Source organism: Amblyraja radiata, chromosome 3 (assembly GCF_010909765.2).
Source record: "Amblyraja radiata isolate CabotCenter1 chromosome 3, sAmbRad1.1.pri, whole genome shotgun sequence".
Lineage (NCBI taxonomy): Eukaryota > Metazoa > Chordata > Chondrichthyes > Rajiformes > Rajidae > Amblyraja > Amblyraja radiata.
In genome coordinates, this window is record NC_045958.1 from 105,272,718 (window position 1) to 105,290,471 (window position 17,754).

The 17,754-nt window shown below is 55.3% G+C and overlaps 1 protein-coding gene and 1 long non-coding RNA gene across 4 annotated transcripts; both read right to left on the reverse strand.

Annotated features, from left to right (window-relative positions):
* Positions 1-260: 260 nt before the first annotated feature.
* Positions 261-15,246, reverse strand: prkaa1 (protein kinase AMP-activated catalytic subunit alpha 1). The gene is made up of 9 exons (XM_033018508.1): positions 15,109-15,246; positions 14,437-14,578; positions 10,752-10,845; positions 9,950-10,094; positions 8,392-8,479; positions 7,771-7,995; positions 4,042-4,537; positions 2,357-2,483; positions 261-1,347 (listed from the first exon to the last, which is right to left on the reverse strand). The coding sequence occupies exons 1-9, from the start codon at positions 15,206-15,208 to the stop codon at positions 1,082-1,084; spliced, it is 1,683 nt and encodes a 560-aa protein (XP_032874399.1). The 5' UTR covers positions 15,209-15,246; the 3' UTR covers positions 261-1,081.
* A 126-nt stretch (positions 15,247-15,372) lies between these two features.
* Positions 15,373-16,696, reverse strand: LOC116971376. Of its 3 annotated transcripts, none has more exons than XR_004411482.1 (4): positions 15,944-16,696; positions 15,821-15,888; positions 15,612-15,688; positions 15,373-15,547 (listed from the first exon to the last, which is right to left on the reverse strand). It is a non-coding gene; the product is annotated as an uncharacterized LOC116971376 (long non-coding RNA). The 3 variants fall into 3 exon arrangements; XR_004411484.1 differs by having other exon boundaries at positions 15,373-15,522; positions 15,603-15,688; XR_004411483.1 differs by having other exon boundaries at positions 15,612-15,728.
* Between the last annotated feature and the right edge of the window lie 1,058 nt (positions 16,697-17,754).

Here is a 17,754-nt window from a genome sequence, read left to right on the forward strand (position 1 = left end):
CTCAGGCAGCAACTGTAGAGGGAATGGACTGACGACCTTTCAAGTCGAGACGTTCTTCAGATTGAAGAAGGGTCCAGAACTGAAACGTCACCTGTCCACGTTCTCCAGGGACGCTGCCTGACCCGTTAAGTTACTCCAGCATTCTGTGAAACGTCACCTATCCATGTTCTCCAGGGACGCTGCTTGACCCGCTGAGTTACTCCAGCACTCTGTGTCAATTCCAGTGGGGACCTTGTGTCCGTTCCTTCAGCGAGATGTGATTTTTTGCTCCAAATTCAGAACATACCTGGATACCCTGACCAAGGGCATCCCTGAGGTGCTGTGGACCTGTGCAGTAGCAGTGATGGACCACCACCAGCACCCTCCGTCTGGTCAGTCTGAAGAAGGGTCCCGACCCGAAACGTCACCTGCCTATTTTGCCTTCACAGATGCTGCCAGACACGCTGAGTTCCTCCAGCACTCTGTGTGTGTGTCTGGATGCATCAAGGTGCTGCCTGCAGAACTACGTCCCCAGGTGTGAACGTTAGCCTAGAGTATGGTCTGGGTCCAGGATCCTAGAATTAATGGTTTGAACCCTCAGGTTTATGCAAACAACTGCGGTGTCAAGCGTGTCAGAGATATGAGGCTGAGCAAGGAGCTACAGTAAGGCAACATCACCGCATGTACACTGCCCCACCGGTCAGGATGTCTCAGGCACAGCCCACCCCTGGTCCCCACACAAAAGGTTGCCCGTCCAGCTGCTCACCTCCACGGGGAAGCCGCACCCATGTAGCTTGGTGGTCGGGGGGGGGGGGGGGGGGTCACAAACACTGGGGTCCGACTGGACGGACACAGCCTTAGCTGGAATGGAAGGCTTGAGAGCAGAGCAATGGATTTGACAGCAGCCAGCCAGCCAGCCAGCGCGGGTGACACAGACACAGAGAGTGGGGCGGGTGGGGAAGGGAGAATACTGGGGCTCACTGCCCTGTTCCCACCGCCCTCCAGCCTCCCCGGCACGAGGGGAGCAGAGGGTTGCGGATCGAGCTGCCTGCAAGCGTTTGGTGTGTTGGTCCGCGGCGCGGGAGGAGAGGGCGGCCGCTGGCTACCGGGCCAGCAGCTTGATCAGGTTGGCGCACATCTCGAAGAACTCGATGACGTGGCTGCCGGGTCCTGGTGCCGGCTCGAGGAGCGGCGGCGGCAACGGTAAAGGCAGCGGCAGCGGCAGCGGCAGCTCGCCCGGCACGGGGCCGTCCGCAGGCTTGCTCACCGAGTCCGACTCGCCCTTCAGGCTGGATTGGCCCTGGCTGCTGATTGAGCCACAGCGGTGTGGGGTGGCATTGCCCGAGCGAGTCTCCGCGCACTCCTCCGCTGTATGGAGAGAGGCAGGGTAAGCAGGAAGAACACACTCTACCCTGGCACACTACCCCAACCCACACACACTCTATCCCACACACACACACACACTCTACCCCACACACACTCTACCCCAGCACACACACACTCTATCCCAGCACACACACACTCTACCCCGGCACACACACACTCTACACCACACACACACACTCTATCCCAGCACACACACACTCTACCCCGGCACACACACACTCTACCCCGGCACACACTCTACCCCAGCACACACACACACTATCCCAGCACACACACACACTCTATCCCAGCACACACACACTTTCCCAGCACACACACACTCTACCCCGGCACACACACACTCTACACCACACACACACACTCTATCCCAGCACACACACACTCTACCCCGGCACACACACACTCTACCCCGGCACACACTCTACCCCAGCACACACACACACTATCCCAGCACACACACACACTCTATCCCAGCACACACACACTTTCCCAGCACACACACACTCTACCCCACACACACACTCTACCCCCCCCCACACACACACACACACACTCTACCCCACACACACGCACTCTACCCCACACACTACCCCATCCCACACACACTCTACCCCATCCCACACACTCTACCCCCCCCACACTACCCCACACACTCTACCCCCCCACACACTCTACCCCCCCCCACACACTACCCCACACACACACACTCTACCCCACACACACTATACCCCACCGCTCACCCTGCTTCCACCCCTACACAAACTCTGCCTCACTCCCTCCACAAGCTCCCAACACGACACGTTAAAACTTCATTCATCCGCGGAGGGAGATTGTTCTGCCGACAGTCACAACACACAAGGTGCACAAACTCCCCCCCCCCCAAAACCCCATCCCTCCCACCCCATTCCCCAGCAGCCACCCTGACCCTGGCCCAACCCTGGCATGTCCCACCACTGTGGTGAGCATTGTCAGGGAGGGGGGATGCACTCACCGTCGATGCTGCGGAAGTCCACCAGGTAGGTCCTGCTGTCCACCTGGTAAAGCTGCAGACTCATCTTGGAGAAGGTGCCCGTCATGGTGTTCAGCTTCCGCACCCGCAGGTGGTACGGGTTCACCAGCTGTGGTGGTGGCAGGGCGAGGAGAGTCACAACATCACACCGCACGGAGACAGGCCCTTTGGCCCAACTCCTCCATGCCCAACCCACATGTCCCAGCTACACTAGTCCCACCTGCCTGCGTTTGGCCCATATCCCTCCAAACCTGTCCTATCCATGTCCCTGTCCAACTGTTTCTTAAACGTTGGGATAGTCCCAGCCTTAACTACCTCCTCTGGCAGCTTGTTCCATACACCCACCACCCTTTGTGTGAAAAAGTGACCCCCTCAAATTCCGATTCAAACTCCCCCCCCCCACCTTAAACCTATGGCTGTTTGTTTATTCCCCTACTCTGGGTAAAAGACTGTGCATTCACCCTATCTATGCCCCTCATGCTTTTGTACACCTCTATAAGATCACCCCTCATCCTCCTGTGCTCCAAGGAATAGAGTCCTGCCGTGCCCAATCCTAGCTCAGGCCCTCGAGTCCATCTCTGAACTCTTTCGAGACGGGAGGGCGTTAGAGAGCGCACACGAGGTGGAAGCAAGGGATGGAGCAGAACGAGGGAAAGGGAATGTCTAGAGGATCTGAAGAAGGGTCTCGACCCGAAACGTCACCCGTTCCTTCTCTCCGGAGATGCTGCCTTTCCCGGCGAGTTACTCCAGCATATTTTGTCTACCTAGAGGGAGGATGGTTTTGAACCATGCAGAGAGTAGGGACAATTGGGAAAGAAGGGAAGGGATGGATCAACGTGAGTCTTAACGGCATCCAGCACAGAAACAGGCCCTTCGGCCCACCAAGCCCATGCTGACCATTGAGAATCTAGCTGTCTAATCCCATTTACACTTGGTCTCGATCCTCCTCTGCCTTGGTGACTCGTGTTTTAGTCTTAGTTTTAGAGATACAGCGTAAAACAGGCCCTTCGGCCCAGAGTCCCAGCCAACCAATGATAATCCGGTACACTAGTTCTATCCTACACACTCGGGACAATTTACAGAAGCCTATAAACAAACAAACTGGCACGTCTTTGGGATGTGGGACCCTCGTTGACCCTCATTCCACCTCCCTCCCGCCCCCACCCTCGTCATTCCCCCACCCTCCTCATTCCCCCACCCCACTCATTCCCCCACCCTCCATCCTCTCCCCCCACCCCACCTTCCACTCGTAGTCGAGCTGCTGCATGGCGCGGCACACCTCTCTCCCTCCCTCATTCCCCCTCCATCCCCTCTCCCCCACCCTCCCACTCCATCTCCCTCCCTTCCCTCTCCCCTCTGCCCCTCCCTCCCTCTCCTATCCCTCACCCGCTTCCCCTCCCCTCTCTCCCCCTCCCTTCTCCCCTCACTCCCTCCCCACTCCCCCTCCCCTCTCCCCCTTTCCCTCTTCCTCCCCTACCCTCCCACTCCTCACCATCTCCCTCCCCTTCCCTCTCTCCCCCTCCCTTCTCCCCTCACTCCCTCCCCACTCCCCCTCCCCTCTCCCCCTTTCCCTCTTCCTCCCCTCTCCCCCTCCCTCCCTCCCCCTCCCCTCTCCCCCTCCCTCCCTACTCCCCTCTCCCTCCCCTCTCTCCCTCTTCTCCCCTCACCTTCCACTGGTAGTCGAGCTGCTTCATGGAGCGGCACACCTCTGCCATGATGTCGTTGGGCCGGCTCTGTGAGCGAATGCCCAGATGCCACTTGGCGCGCCGCACGCCGAGGTGCTTGGCCTTCTGTGGGTTGAGCTCGTCGAGGGTGTGCCGGGGCCGGGCGGCGGTGTCGGCCACCAGGAAGGGCATGCGCTCGGGGTGGGCCCGGACCATCAGCTGCTCGTCCAGGAAGGAGGCGCTGTCGGGCGGGCTGGAGGCTAGGTAGAAGTCCTTGGCCTCCTGCATGATGCGGCGGTTGTCGATGATGAGGTGGTAGGCCACGGCCAGCGGGTCGTGGTGCTCGCGGCTGTACAGGCAGCTCAGCACCTCCTCCTCGGCACACTCAAACTTCTCACACACCTCCCGCAGGGCCTCGTCATCAATCATGCTGCTGCTGTAGGCTGGGTCCTCCGGGAACAGGTACTTGGGCAGCTCCTGTTTGAACCACTCGTGCTCCCTGTGGAGAAGCAGCCCGCCGTCACACGGGAGCACACGCTACACACACGCAGTGACATGGGAGTACACGCTACACACACGCCGTTATACGGGAGTAAATGCTACACACATGCCGTGACATGGTAGCACACGCTACACACATGCCATCAATTGGGCAGCACACATTAAACATGCCGTTACATGGGCAGCACACGTTACACACACGCAGTCACACAGCACACGCTACACACACGCCGTCACACGGGAGCACACACTACACACACGGCGTCACATGCGAAGCACATGTTACACACACGCCGTCACACGGGAATACACGCCACACACACGCCATCACACTGCGGCACACGCTACACACACACCGTCACATGGGAGCACACGCTACACTCACAGCGTTACATGGGCAGCATATGCTGTTACACGCTACAGGAGATGCTATCACACGGTCAGCACATGTTACAGGATACGCCCTTACACGCTACAGGCCACGCTGTCACGTGGGCTGCATACGCCACAGGACACACCGTTACATGCTACAGGACACGCCTTTACATGGGCAACACACGCTACAGGACACGCCGTTACACAGGCAACACACGCTACAGGACACGCCGTTACACGGGCAACACACGTTACAGGATACGCCATTACACTCTACAGGATTCGGCATCACACGGGCATCACACGCTACAGCACACACCATCACATGGACAACACACCCTACAGGATGCCGTCCCACAGACAACACGCTACAGGACATGCTATCACACAGACAACACACGCTACAGGACACGCCGTTACACAGGCAACACACGCTACAGGACACGCCGTTACACGGGCAACACACGTTACAGGATACGCCATTACACTCTACAGGATTCGGCATCACACGGGCATCACACGCTACAGCACACACCATCACATGGACAACACACCCTACAGGATGCCGTCCCACAGACAACACGCTACAGGACATGCTATCACACAGACAACACACGCTACAGGACACGCCTCACACGGACAACATGCTCCAGGACACATTGTCACACGGACAACATGCTACAGGATGCCATCACACGGACAACACACGCTACAGGACGTCGTCACACGGACAACACGCCATCACACGGACAACATGCTACAGGATGCCGTCACACAGACAACACGCTACAGGACACACCATCAAACGGACAACACGCGCTACATGACATGCCGTCACATGGACAACACGCGCTACACGACACGCCAACACGCGCTACATTACATGCCAACACATGGACAACAAACGCTACAGGACATACCTCAAACAGACAACACACTACAGGACACGCCATCACACACTACAGGACACACCGTCACGGCCAACACGCTACAGGACGCCTCACATGGACAACACGCTGCAGGACAGCCATCACATGGACAACACGCCACAGGACACGCCTCACACGGACATCACGCTACAGGACACACCTCACACGGACAACACGCTACAGGACACACCTCACACGGACAACACGCCACAGGACACGCCTCACACGGACATCACGCTACAGGACACGCCTCACACGGCCAACACGCTACAGGACATGCCATCATGGACAACACGCCACAGGACACGCCTCACATAGACATCACGCTACAGGACAAGCCTCACATGGAGAACACGCTACAGGACACGCCTTCATGGACAACTGGCTACAGGACATGCCTCACACGGAAACACGCTACAGGGCACGCCGTCAGAAGGGCAGCACACGCTACAGGACACACCATCACAATGAAAGCACATGCTAGAGAACACGCCTCACATGGACAACATGCTACAGGACTTTGTCACAGACATCACACGCTACAGGAGGCCATCACATGGACAACACAAGCTACAGGACATGCCATCACACGGGCAGCACACGCTACAGGACGCCGTCACATGGGCAGCACACGCTACAGGACACGCCGTCACATGGGCAGCTCACGCTACAGGATACCGTTGGGGGGAGATGGCTGATCAGGAGAAAGCAGTAGCAGCCAGGTCCATTTCACCATGGAGGACTCTGCTGCACAGGAATGTGGGAAAAAGAGGGGGAGAGCTGCAGTGATGGTGGATTCCATTGTAAGGGGGAATTGATGGCCTTTTCTGCAGTTACAAAAGGGACTCCAGGATGGGTATGTTGCCTCCCTGGTGCAAGGGTCAAGGTCTGAGCAGCTGCAGGGCATTCTGCAGGGTGACGGCATCAAGCCACTTGTCGTGGCGCACGCAAGTACCAACGACATCGGTAGAAAACAGGATGAGGTCCTACAAGTGTGAGCTACAGGGAGAGGTTGAGCAGGCTGGGTCTCTATCTTTAAGAGCCCTATCTAGCTCTCTCTTGAAAGTATCCAGAGAACCGGCCTCCACCGCCCTCTGAGGCAGAGAATTCCACAGACTCACAACTCTGTGAGGAAAAGTATTTCCACGTCTCCGTTCTAAATGGCTTACTCCTTATTCTTAAACTGTGGTAACTGTCATATGCTGAGAGAATGGAGCAGCTGGGCTTGTACACTCTGGAGTTTAGAAGGATGAGAGGGGTCTCATTGAAATATATAAGATTGTTAAGGGTGTGGACACGCTAGAGGCAGGAAACATGTTCCCGATGTTGGGGGAGTCCAGAACCAGGGGTCAAAGTTTAAGAATGTGGAATTCTGTGCCACAGAAGGCAGTGGAGGCCAATTCACTGGATGTTTTTCAAGAGAGAGTTAGATTTATCTCTTAGGGCTAACGGAAACAAGGGATGTGGCGAAAAAGCAGGAACGGGGTACTGATTTTGGATGATCAGCCATGATCACATTGAATGGCGTTGCTGGCTCGAAGGGTCGAATTGCCTACTCCTGCACCTATTTTCTATGTATCTATGCATGGACAGCGCACGCTAAAGTATCCGGTGCTACACAGAGAGCACACGCTGAAGGGTCCGGCGCTGCATATGCAGCACATTGTAAAGGACCCGGTGTTCCACATACAGCACATGCTGAAATACACCACTGTTGCACAAACAGCACACGTTGAAGGACCTTCCGTGAGCAAGTGGACAAGGGGCTGGGGGGGACGGGGACGTGGAGAGCCAGGGGGTGGAGTGGGGTGGGTGAGCCGGGGGATGGTGAGCGGGGGGTGGGTGAGCAGGGGGTGGGAGAGTCGAGGGGTGGGTGAGCTGGAGGGCATGGCAGAGACAGGGCGGGGGCGGGGACGCCTCCACTGACCGGATGTCCTTGATGGTGGTCCTCTTCATGGGGTCGACCTGCAGCATGTGCTTGAGGAGGCTGGTGACGGACGGGTTGAGGTACTGCGGCGTGTAGAAGATGCCGTCGCAGATCTTCTTGAAGAGCATGGGCACGTGGTCGTCGTCGAAGGGGAGGGTGCCGCACAACAGGGCGTACAGGATCACCCCGCAGCTCCAGATGTCCACCTCTGGCCCCGCGTACAGCCTGGGGGGGTGGGGGGGGGGGGGGGGAGGGGGGTCAGCACCCACATCACCACACCCCCCCCGGTCCACCCCATCCAATCCCACCCCATCTCATCCCTCATCCCAATCCCATCACACCCTGGCCCGGCCCACCGCTTCCCACTGCACCCCCACCCCACCCAATCCCATGCCCATCTCCACCCCATAACATCCCCATCCCATCCCCACGCTATCCTCATCCCATCCCCATCAGATCCCCAACCCATCCCTATCACACCCCATTCTAATCTCAATCCCATCCCACCCCATCCCAATCTCAATCCCATCCCACCCCACCCCATCCTAATCCCATCCCATCCCTACCTCACCCCACCCCCACGCTGTCCCGCCGCCCGGCACCGTTGGCCACGGGCCCTACCTGCCAGAGATGACCTCAGGTGCAGCGTAGTTGGGGGAGCCACAGCTGGTTCTCAGGAACTCCCCGTCCGACATCATGTTGGAGAGACCTGGGCAGGTGAGGAAGCGCAGGTACACCCCCCGTTACCACGGATACATGGGGCAAGGCCAGGTAACGGCCCGCTCAATGTCACCCTCCCACACCCAGCCCCACCCCCCACAACACACGCCATTCCAGGACAAGGGGTCACAGCTTAAGGATAAGGGGGAAATCCTTTAAAACCGAGATGAGAAGAACTTTTTTCACACAGAGAGTGGTGAATCTATGGAACTCTCTGCCACAGAGGGTAGTCGAGGCCAGTTCATTGGCTATATTTAAGAGGGAGTTAGATGTGGCCCTTGTGGCTAAGGGGATCAGAGGGTACGGAGAGAAGGCAGGTACGGGATACTGAGTTGGATGATCAGCCATGATCATATTGAATGGCGGTGCAGGCTCGAAGGGCCGAATGGCCTACTCCTGCACCTAATTTCTATGTTCTATGTTTCTATGTTTCCCAAATCACATTCCCAACTCATATTCCCAATCCCTGCTCTGACCCCACATCACATTCCCGCTCCGGCATCATTCCCAAATTATATTCCCATCCCCTCATCTATCTCCGCACCAGATTCCCACTTCCAACCATTTTCCCAACTCATATTCCCATTTTCTAGTCAATCACCGCACCACATTCCCGCTTCCAGCTCCATTCCCCTCACATTCCTAATCCCTGCTCGATCTGCCACCTGGCCCCAACCCCATCCCCGGATCACAATCTCACTTCCATCCTTACCAACTGTATCACAGTATGGTATGGCAACTGCTCTGTCTCCGACCGGAAAGCACTGCAGAGGGTGGTGAAAATTGCCCAACGCATCACCGGTTCCTCGCTCCCCTCCATTGAGTCTGTCCAGAGCAAGCGTTGTCTGCGGAGGGCGCTCAGCATCGCCAAGGACTGCTCTCACCCCAACCATAGACTGTTTACCCTCCTACCATCCGGGAGGCGCTACAGGTCTCTCCGTTGCCGGACCAGCAGGTCCAGGAACAGCTTCTTCCCTGCGGCTGTTACACTACTCAACACCGTACCTCGATGACTGCCAATCACCCCCCACCCCCCCGGACACTCCTCCCACCAGGAAAAACACTATGACTGTATGCATGTAAATAGATTTATTTATTGCTCATATTCTATGTCGCTCTTCCAGGGAGATGCTAACTGCATTTTGTTGTCTCTGTACTGTACACTGACAATGACAATTAAAGTTGAATCTGAATCTGAATCTGAATCATTATTCCCATATCCTGATCCATTCCCACCACATTTCCACTTCGAGCACTCTGAAACGTCACCTATCCACGTTCTCCACAGATACGGCCTGACCCGCTGAGTTACTCCAGCACTCTGTGAAACGTCACCTATCCACGTTCTCCACAGATACTGCCTGACCCGTTGAGTTACTCCAGCACTCTGTGTTTATTTTGTATGCAGCACTTGCAGTTGGTTGTGTCCAAAACAAGGATAGACAGCAGGAACTCTTACCGAAGTCGGCGATCTTGGCGTTCATCTGGGCGTCCAGCAGCACGTTCTCTGGCTTCAGGTCGCGGTGGACCACCATGTGCCGGTGGCAGTAGTCCACGGCCGAGATGATCTGCTGGAAGAGCCGCCGGCTCTCCTTCTCATCCAGCTGCAGCAGCACAACACAGGCAGGGTCAGGCATAGTATATGCAGTCCGCACCCCCGTCCCAACTCCAACCCGGTCGGTCGCCAGGGACACTAGGCGTCCCACAGGCAGCGAGCATCACCGGGAGAAACTCAGGCGGAGAACATCACCCAGAGAGGCACAGACAGAACGTCTGAAGAAGGGTTTCAGCCCGAAATGTTGCCTATTTCCTTTGCTCCGTAGATGCTGCCGCACCCACTGAGTTTCTCCAGCACTTTTGTCATACAGACAGAACGTCACCCAGAGAGACATGGGCAGAGAATGTCACCGGGAGAGATACAGGCAGAGAATGTCACCGGGAGTGATACAGGCAGAGAATGTCACCGGGAGTGATACAGGCAGAGAATGTCACCGGGAGTGATACAGGCAGAGACGGCACCGGTGGTCCCACGGGCAGAGGACGTCACCACACAAACTCACATATCTTTGGGATTTGGGAGCAAACCCGGAGGAAATCCACACAATGACTGGATCGAGCCCGGGTCTCTGTCGCAGTGAGACAGCGGCTGTACGCGCTGCGCCACCGTGCCGCCCTGATTACTCGGTACTACTACACTCTAGACTCTGCGAGACTCTGGCCCCAGGTCACAGCGGCTCCAGACACTCACAGCTCCTGCTCACCTTGCCATTCTTGCAGATGTAATCAAACAGCTCTCCCCCAGACACGTATTCCATCACCATGAATATGTCCGTCGGAGTACTGATCACTTGGTACCTGGAACACAAAATGGGGATGAGTGAGAGGGCGTGCAGTGACCCCGGCCAGCGGGAGGGACTGCATCGTGAATGGGGGGGGCGGGGAGTGCAGGTGTTGGGAGACCATATTCCTTGTGGACCGAGCTTGAAGGATGTGGGGAGACCTGATAGAAGTTGATTAAACTACGAGAAGCATTCACGGGGTAGACAGTCATAACCTTTTTTTTCCCAGGGTGGAAATGTCAAAGACTCAAGGGCATAGCTTTAAGGAGAGGGGCAAAGTTTAAAGGAGATAGGCAGAACATGTTTTTTTAAGCAGAGTGGTGGGTTGGTGGCAGAGGCAGATACGACGGGTTTCTCAGAAGCATTTTTACAGGCACTTGGATATGCAGGTGCGGCACAGCGGCTAGTGCTGCTGCCTCACAGTGCAGGACACTCAGGTTCCATCCTGACCTCGGGTGCTGCCCGTGTGGAGTTTGCACATTCTCCCTGTGACCGAGTGGGTTTTCTCCGGGTGCTCCGGTTTCCTCCCACATCCCAAAGACGTGTGGGTTTGTAGGTTAAATGGTCCTCTGTAAATTGCCCTCTAGTGTGTAGGGAGTGGATGAGAAAGTGGGATAACATAGAACTAGTGTGAACGCAAACTCGGCACGGACTTGGTGGGCCAGAGGACCAGTTTCCATGCTGCATCTCTAAACTAAAAAATACAGATAAACGGATTACGTGCAGACAGGGCAGATTATATTCATTTGCCATCATGTTCGGCATGGACATTGTGAGCAGAAATGCTTTATTCCTGTGCTGTACTTAGGGTTGCCAACTTTCTCACTCCCAAATAAGAGACAAAAGGTCAAAATAAGGGACAAATTCCCGACGGCAATTCGTTGACCAACTCGGCCGTGGCTGGGTGAATGATGAGTTGGCCCGGGTGCTGGACTACACACAAAGCCCAGTCGGCGGGCCAGCTGAGGAGTTTTGGCCCCGGCACCCCATCCAACTCATGAACCGATGATCGGCCATGAGAAGGAGGGGTGGTGATGGTGTCGGCGGTAAGCGAAGGTCCGAAGGTCGGACAGCTGGCCGGGCTGCCGACTGACCGATGGGGCCACGGGCGAGGCGCTGCTGCTGCTGCTGCACTCCATGGGCTGCACTATGATGGAACGGGCGAGGCGGGGCCGGATGCGGCGCTCCGACCCGACAGTCCCCGCGACCGGAGTAGTAGCAGTCAAATATGGGACAAACCAATTTAGCCCAATATACGGGATGTCACGGCTAAAACGGGACAGTTGGCAACCCTAGTTGTATTATTCTGTTCTATATTCTAAGCTGCAGGAACCAGAAGAGCTCATAAGTGTCTTTTGAAGAGGAGATCAAGAGGATTAATAAGGGCAGGACAGTACACGTGTCTATATATGGACATTGGCAGGGCCTTTGATAAACAATAGACAATAGGTGCAGGAGTAGGCCTTTCGGCCCTTTGAGCCAGTATCGCCATTCAATATGATCATGGCTGATCATCCACAATCAGTACCCCGTTCCTGCCTTCTCCCCATATCCCCTGACTCCGCTATTTTTAAGAGCCCTATCTAGCTCTCTCTTGAAAGTATCCAGAGAACCGGCCTCCACCGCCCAGGTAGGGTTTCACCTGCGGTGGACTGCTCTGGAAGGTTAGATCACATCACATCCAGAGAGAGCTTGCTAACTGGGCAGAATTAGCTTAATGGAAGGAAGCAGAGAGTGATGGGAGAAGGTAGACAAAAATGCTGGAGAAACTCAGCGGGTGAGGCAGCATCTACGGAGCGAAGGAAATAGGCAACGTTTCGGGTTGAAACCCTTCTTCAGACTGATGTGAGGGTGGGGGGAAGAAGAAAGGAAGAGGAGGAGCCAGTTGTCTGAGGGAGAGCTGAGAAGGGGAGGGGAAGTAGCAACTGTCTGAAATTGGAGAAGTCAATGTTCAAACCGCTGGGGTGTAAACTACATAAGCAAAATATGAGGTGCTACTCCTCCAATTTATGGTGGTCCTCACTCTGGCCATGGAGGAGGCCCAGGACAGAAAGGTCAGATTTGGAATGGGAGTGCTGAGGCACCGGGAGTTCAGGTTGGTTATTGCGAACTGAGCGGAGGTGTTGGGCAAAGCGATCGCCAAGCCTACGCTGATGTAGATCAGCTGATGGGAGAAGGCTGCTTTTCAGGCCTGAGGCCTGCGACCCGTGGTGTGCCACAGCGTTGTATGTGTTTTATATCAACGATTTAGATCACAAACAAAAACATTTGAGATACAGAATTAAAAATGTACTCCTAAGCAAGGTAAAACCCAAAAGATTTTATATGTTAACAAAACGGTAGCTAAGGAACGAATAGGAGTACTCAAAGGCATAGGAGGGAATATATGCCAAGAGTCTGGGAAAGTAGGTACTAAACGTAGGGGTCATTCATAGAAAATAGGTGCAGGAGTAGGACCATTTGGCCCTTCGAGCCAGCACCACCATTCAATATGATCATTGCTGATCATTCAAAGTACCCCGTTCCTGGTTTTTCCCCATATCCCTTGATTCCTTCAGCCCTAAGAGCTAAACCTAACTCTCTCTTGAAAACATCCAGTGAATCGGCCTCTACTGCCTTCTGTAGCAGAGAATTTCACAGATTCACAACTCCCTGGGTGAAAATGTTTTTCCTCATCTAAGTCCTAAATGGCCTACCCCTTATTCTTAAACTGTGACCCCTGGTTCTGGACTCCCAACATCGGGAACATTTTTCCTGCATCTAGCCTGTCCAATCCCGTAAGAATTCTATACGTTTCTCAAAGATCCCATCTCTTCCTTCTAAATTCCAATGAATAAAAGCCCAGTCGACCCATTCTTTCGTAATATGTCAGTCCCGCCATCCCGGGAATTAATCTGGTGAACCTACGCTGCACTCCCTCAATAGCAATAACGTCCTTCCTCAAATTAGGAGCCCATAACTGTACACAATACTCTAGGTGCGGTCTCACCAGGATCCTGTACAATTGCAGTAGGACCTTGTTCTTCCCACCAAAGTGGATATCCTCACATTTATCGACATTATACTGCAACTGCCATGCATCTGCCCACTCACCCAACCTAACCAAGTCACCCTGCAGCCTCATAGCATCTTCCTCGTGACTGTAAGGGACGAACATTTGTCTTCATTAATCTGTTACTCTTCACACATCTAAAGAAGATTTTAGAGTCAGTTTTTATATTCCCCGCAAGCTCTTTTTCATGCTCTATTTCGCCCCTCTTAATTAACCCCTCTGTTGATTTTTCCCCCCAGTCCTCTTGATTAGTACAGATGTCAGTGGAGAAAGGGGGGGAATGGGGTGGAGAAGGAGGGATAGATCAGCCGTTTGAATGGAGGAGTAGACTGGATGGGCCGAATGGCCTAATTCTGCCCCTATTACATGAACTTATCTGCAGTTCCTTGGGTCTGCATCTCCACTGGCAGCTTGCTGCATATATGTTCCACCCTGTAGTGTCCGTCAGTCCCACGACGGCGGTACCCCCAACAATCTTGCCAGCGCCCTGCACTGTTACTCCCCCCCGCCAGGCAGGTGCCTGGGAGCCCTCCCCCAGCTACCCTGGGTACTTGCAGTTTGATGATGTGCGGGTGTCTGAAGAGTTTGAGGTTCTGGATCTCGCGGCGGATTTTGCCAACCACGTCCAGGCTGCGGATCTTCTGACGGTTGAGGATTTTCACCGCCACCTTGTGCTGGGTTAGCTCGTGCATGCCGACTGCCGAGAGAGCGAGAGGGGAGAACAGTGAGCGGAGAACAGTGGTGGAGGAAGGGCTGTGGAGCAGGGAGCGGCTGTGGGGTGAGGTTGAGTGGGGAGTACCAGGGGCACGAGTGGGGAGGGGGACAACGGAACGGATCAGGGGGGTGGGCAGTGACGGAACACTGGGGGTGGGGGGCGAAGTATGGGAGAGGGGGGTATTGGTGTAGGGGTGGAATCTGGACAGCGGGTGGGGTCAAGGATCATGGGTGGGGTCAGGTGTCATAGGGTGGGATCTGGAGGTTGGGTCAGAGGTCACCGGGTGGGGTCTGGGGAATGGGTCAGGGGTCACAGGGTGGGGTCTGGGGACGGGTTCAGGGGTCATAGGGTGGGGTTCAAGGGGAATGGATCATAGGGTGGGGTTCAGGGGTCACAGGGTGGGGGTCTGGGGAATGGGGGCGGGTTCAGGGGTCACAGTTGGGGTCTGCACCATGGAGCAGGGGTCAGGGGTCGCGGGCAGGGGGGGTGAGGCTGGCCCCAGACACACTCACCCTTGACCTTGCCGAAGGTGCCGACCCCCAGCGTGTCGCCCAGCCGGTAGTGGCCGATCTTCACGCGCCCACCCTCCGCCTTCGGCTTCTCGGCCGCCATCTTCCGCCGGGGACAACGCCGTGACGCAATGACGCCGCTGCGGGGCGGAGCCAAGGCGGTGACGCACTGACGTGACGGCGGGGGCGGGGCCAGGGACCTGTCACTCACCCGGTGGTGACGCGTGCGCGGTGACGCCGTGTGGGGGTGGGGCTCGGCCGGGGCGGGGCCTGCGTTGTTGTCCTGCTGGAGGCCGCTCGGCCCGTTGGGCCCGGACACCGCCTGAGGAGGTCCATCCCCACCCGGCGCCCTGCTCCGCAGCACTGCACCTCATACACACCACAACTGCAACTGGACCTCATCTACCTCAGCTGGATCTCAACTGGATCTCATTGATCTCAACTGGATCTCACTGAAAGATCTGAATGACAATAAAGGCTACTTTACTTTACTTTACTTTATCTACCACGGCTGGATCTCAACTGGACCTCATCTACCACAGCTGGATCTCATCCACACAGCTGGATCTCAACTGGACCTCATCTACCAGGGCAGGATCTCATCTACCACAGCTGGATCTCATCTAATAAGGGTCTCGACCCGAAATGTCACCCATTCCTTCTCTCCATCGATGCTGCCTGTCTCGCTGAGTTACTCTAGCATTTTGTGGCTCACCTACCACAGCTGGATCTCAACTGGACCTCATCTACCACATCTGGATTTCACCTACATCATAGCTGGACCTCCTGAGGACCTCATCTGGGCTACAGCTGGATCACAACTGCACTGGAGGAGGACCTGGACCTCATCTACCACAAGTGGATCTCAACTGTACCAAAGATGGACTTCACGTGGACCACTGCTGGACCTCAACTGCAGCAGAGCTTGGGCTCCTCAGGAACTCAACTGGACCTCATTCATAGCACAACTGGACTCCCCCAATTGCACCACAACTCGAACCTCAGCTGGACCCCATCCACCACAGCTGGACCTCTGCTACCACAACTGGAACTCAACTGCATAACATCTGAACCCTTATCTTGCACAACCCATCTCAACATTCCATGTGTGCCGGATCCAAGTGCTGGTCTTGATGCTTTTTAAATGTTGATAGTTTCTGCCTCGACCACCCACTCTGGCAGAGTGCTCCTGACTCCAACCTGCCCCTTTGTGAAAAAAAATCATTCCTCAGACCTCCCTTGCTCCTTTCCCTAAACTCATGCCCTCTTATGATGGCACCTTTGAGCCACTATCTTTTCTCTGGTTCATGAACCAATTCTGCCCTGTCGCTACCCTTCACGATGACAAACACCTCCCTCGATCCCCTCACATACCCCTCCGTTCCAGGTAGGACATCTCCAGACCATACACAGGTCCGAAAGTCCCTCATCCATGGAACTAGATCACCTCGGGATAAATATCACCAACAATCAGTCTTGGGTCAACCACATTGAAGCCAGTCAGGAAAGATCACCAGTGCCTCTAGTTCGGAAGTTAAAGCAAGTTTTATATTGTAAAATGGCAGCGCTGTAATGGCTGCTGCCCCTGCAGTTCGTCTGTCCTTTTTTAAATTTTTGTCCCGTTGAGTGTATAGTTTGTTGTGGTTTTTATATTGTTTTTAGCTGTGTGTATGTGGGGGGAAGGAAAACTTTTGAATCTCTTCCCTGCACGGGAGACCCGACCTTTTCCCTGTCGGGTCTCCGTTGTCGTTGGAGCCTAGCTCGGTGAAGAGGCCTCCAGCCGGAGCGACCTGGGGGCTCCAGTCGCGGAGCCTGCGAACTTGCCATCGTGGGGCTGGCAGGCCTAGGAGCGTGGAGAGCTGTGGTGGCGCGCGGCTACGACCCGCCTCCGGAGCTTCAGAGGCTCCATCCGGTGGACGGTGACATCGGGAGCTCGCGGGTCCCTGGTGGCAGACCGCTCTCCGGAGCTCCTGCGGCGGCAGCTTCTCCAGCCCGAGTTGCGGGGCTGAAAACGGCCCGGAGCGGGGCCCGACATCGGGCTACAACGTTAAGACCCGGAGCAGGGCCTTACATCGCCGGCGCGGCCTTAACGGCCGCGGGACTTACCATCGCCCACCGGGGGCTTTGACATCGGGAGAGGATGGAGAGCAGGGGAGAGACAAGACTTTGCCTTCCATCACAGCGAGGAGGAGATTCACTGTGATGGATGTTTGTGTAAATTGAGTTGGTTGTGTGTCTTGTGGAATTGTTTCTTTTTGTTGTATGGCTGCAGAAACCAAAGTTCCTAACGGAAAAATAAAGTTCAATGTATTGTATTGGATGTCTCCAACAACTCTTATCAACTATAAATGTACTGTAGCTAGTAGGCAGCATCTGTGGAGTGGAGGACATGGATAGGCATCAATTTGGGTCGGGCTTCTTCAGACTGACTGTAGTGGGGGGAGAGAAAGCTGGAAGTAAGGAAGGTGGTGGGACAAAGCCGGGCGAATTATAAGTGGATGCATTTGAGCAGGGAGGGGGTGTGTGGGCAGTTCGATAGGCCGATGGGTGATCGAAGGCCAGAGATGAAAAGGGTGAATACAGGGGACGAGAAGACAAAAGGTAGCTGGTGAGGAGGGAAACGGTTTGAAAGAGAAGTGAAATGTCAGT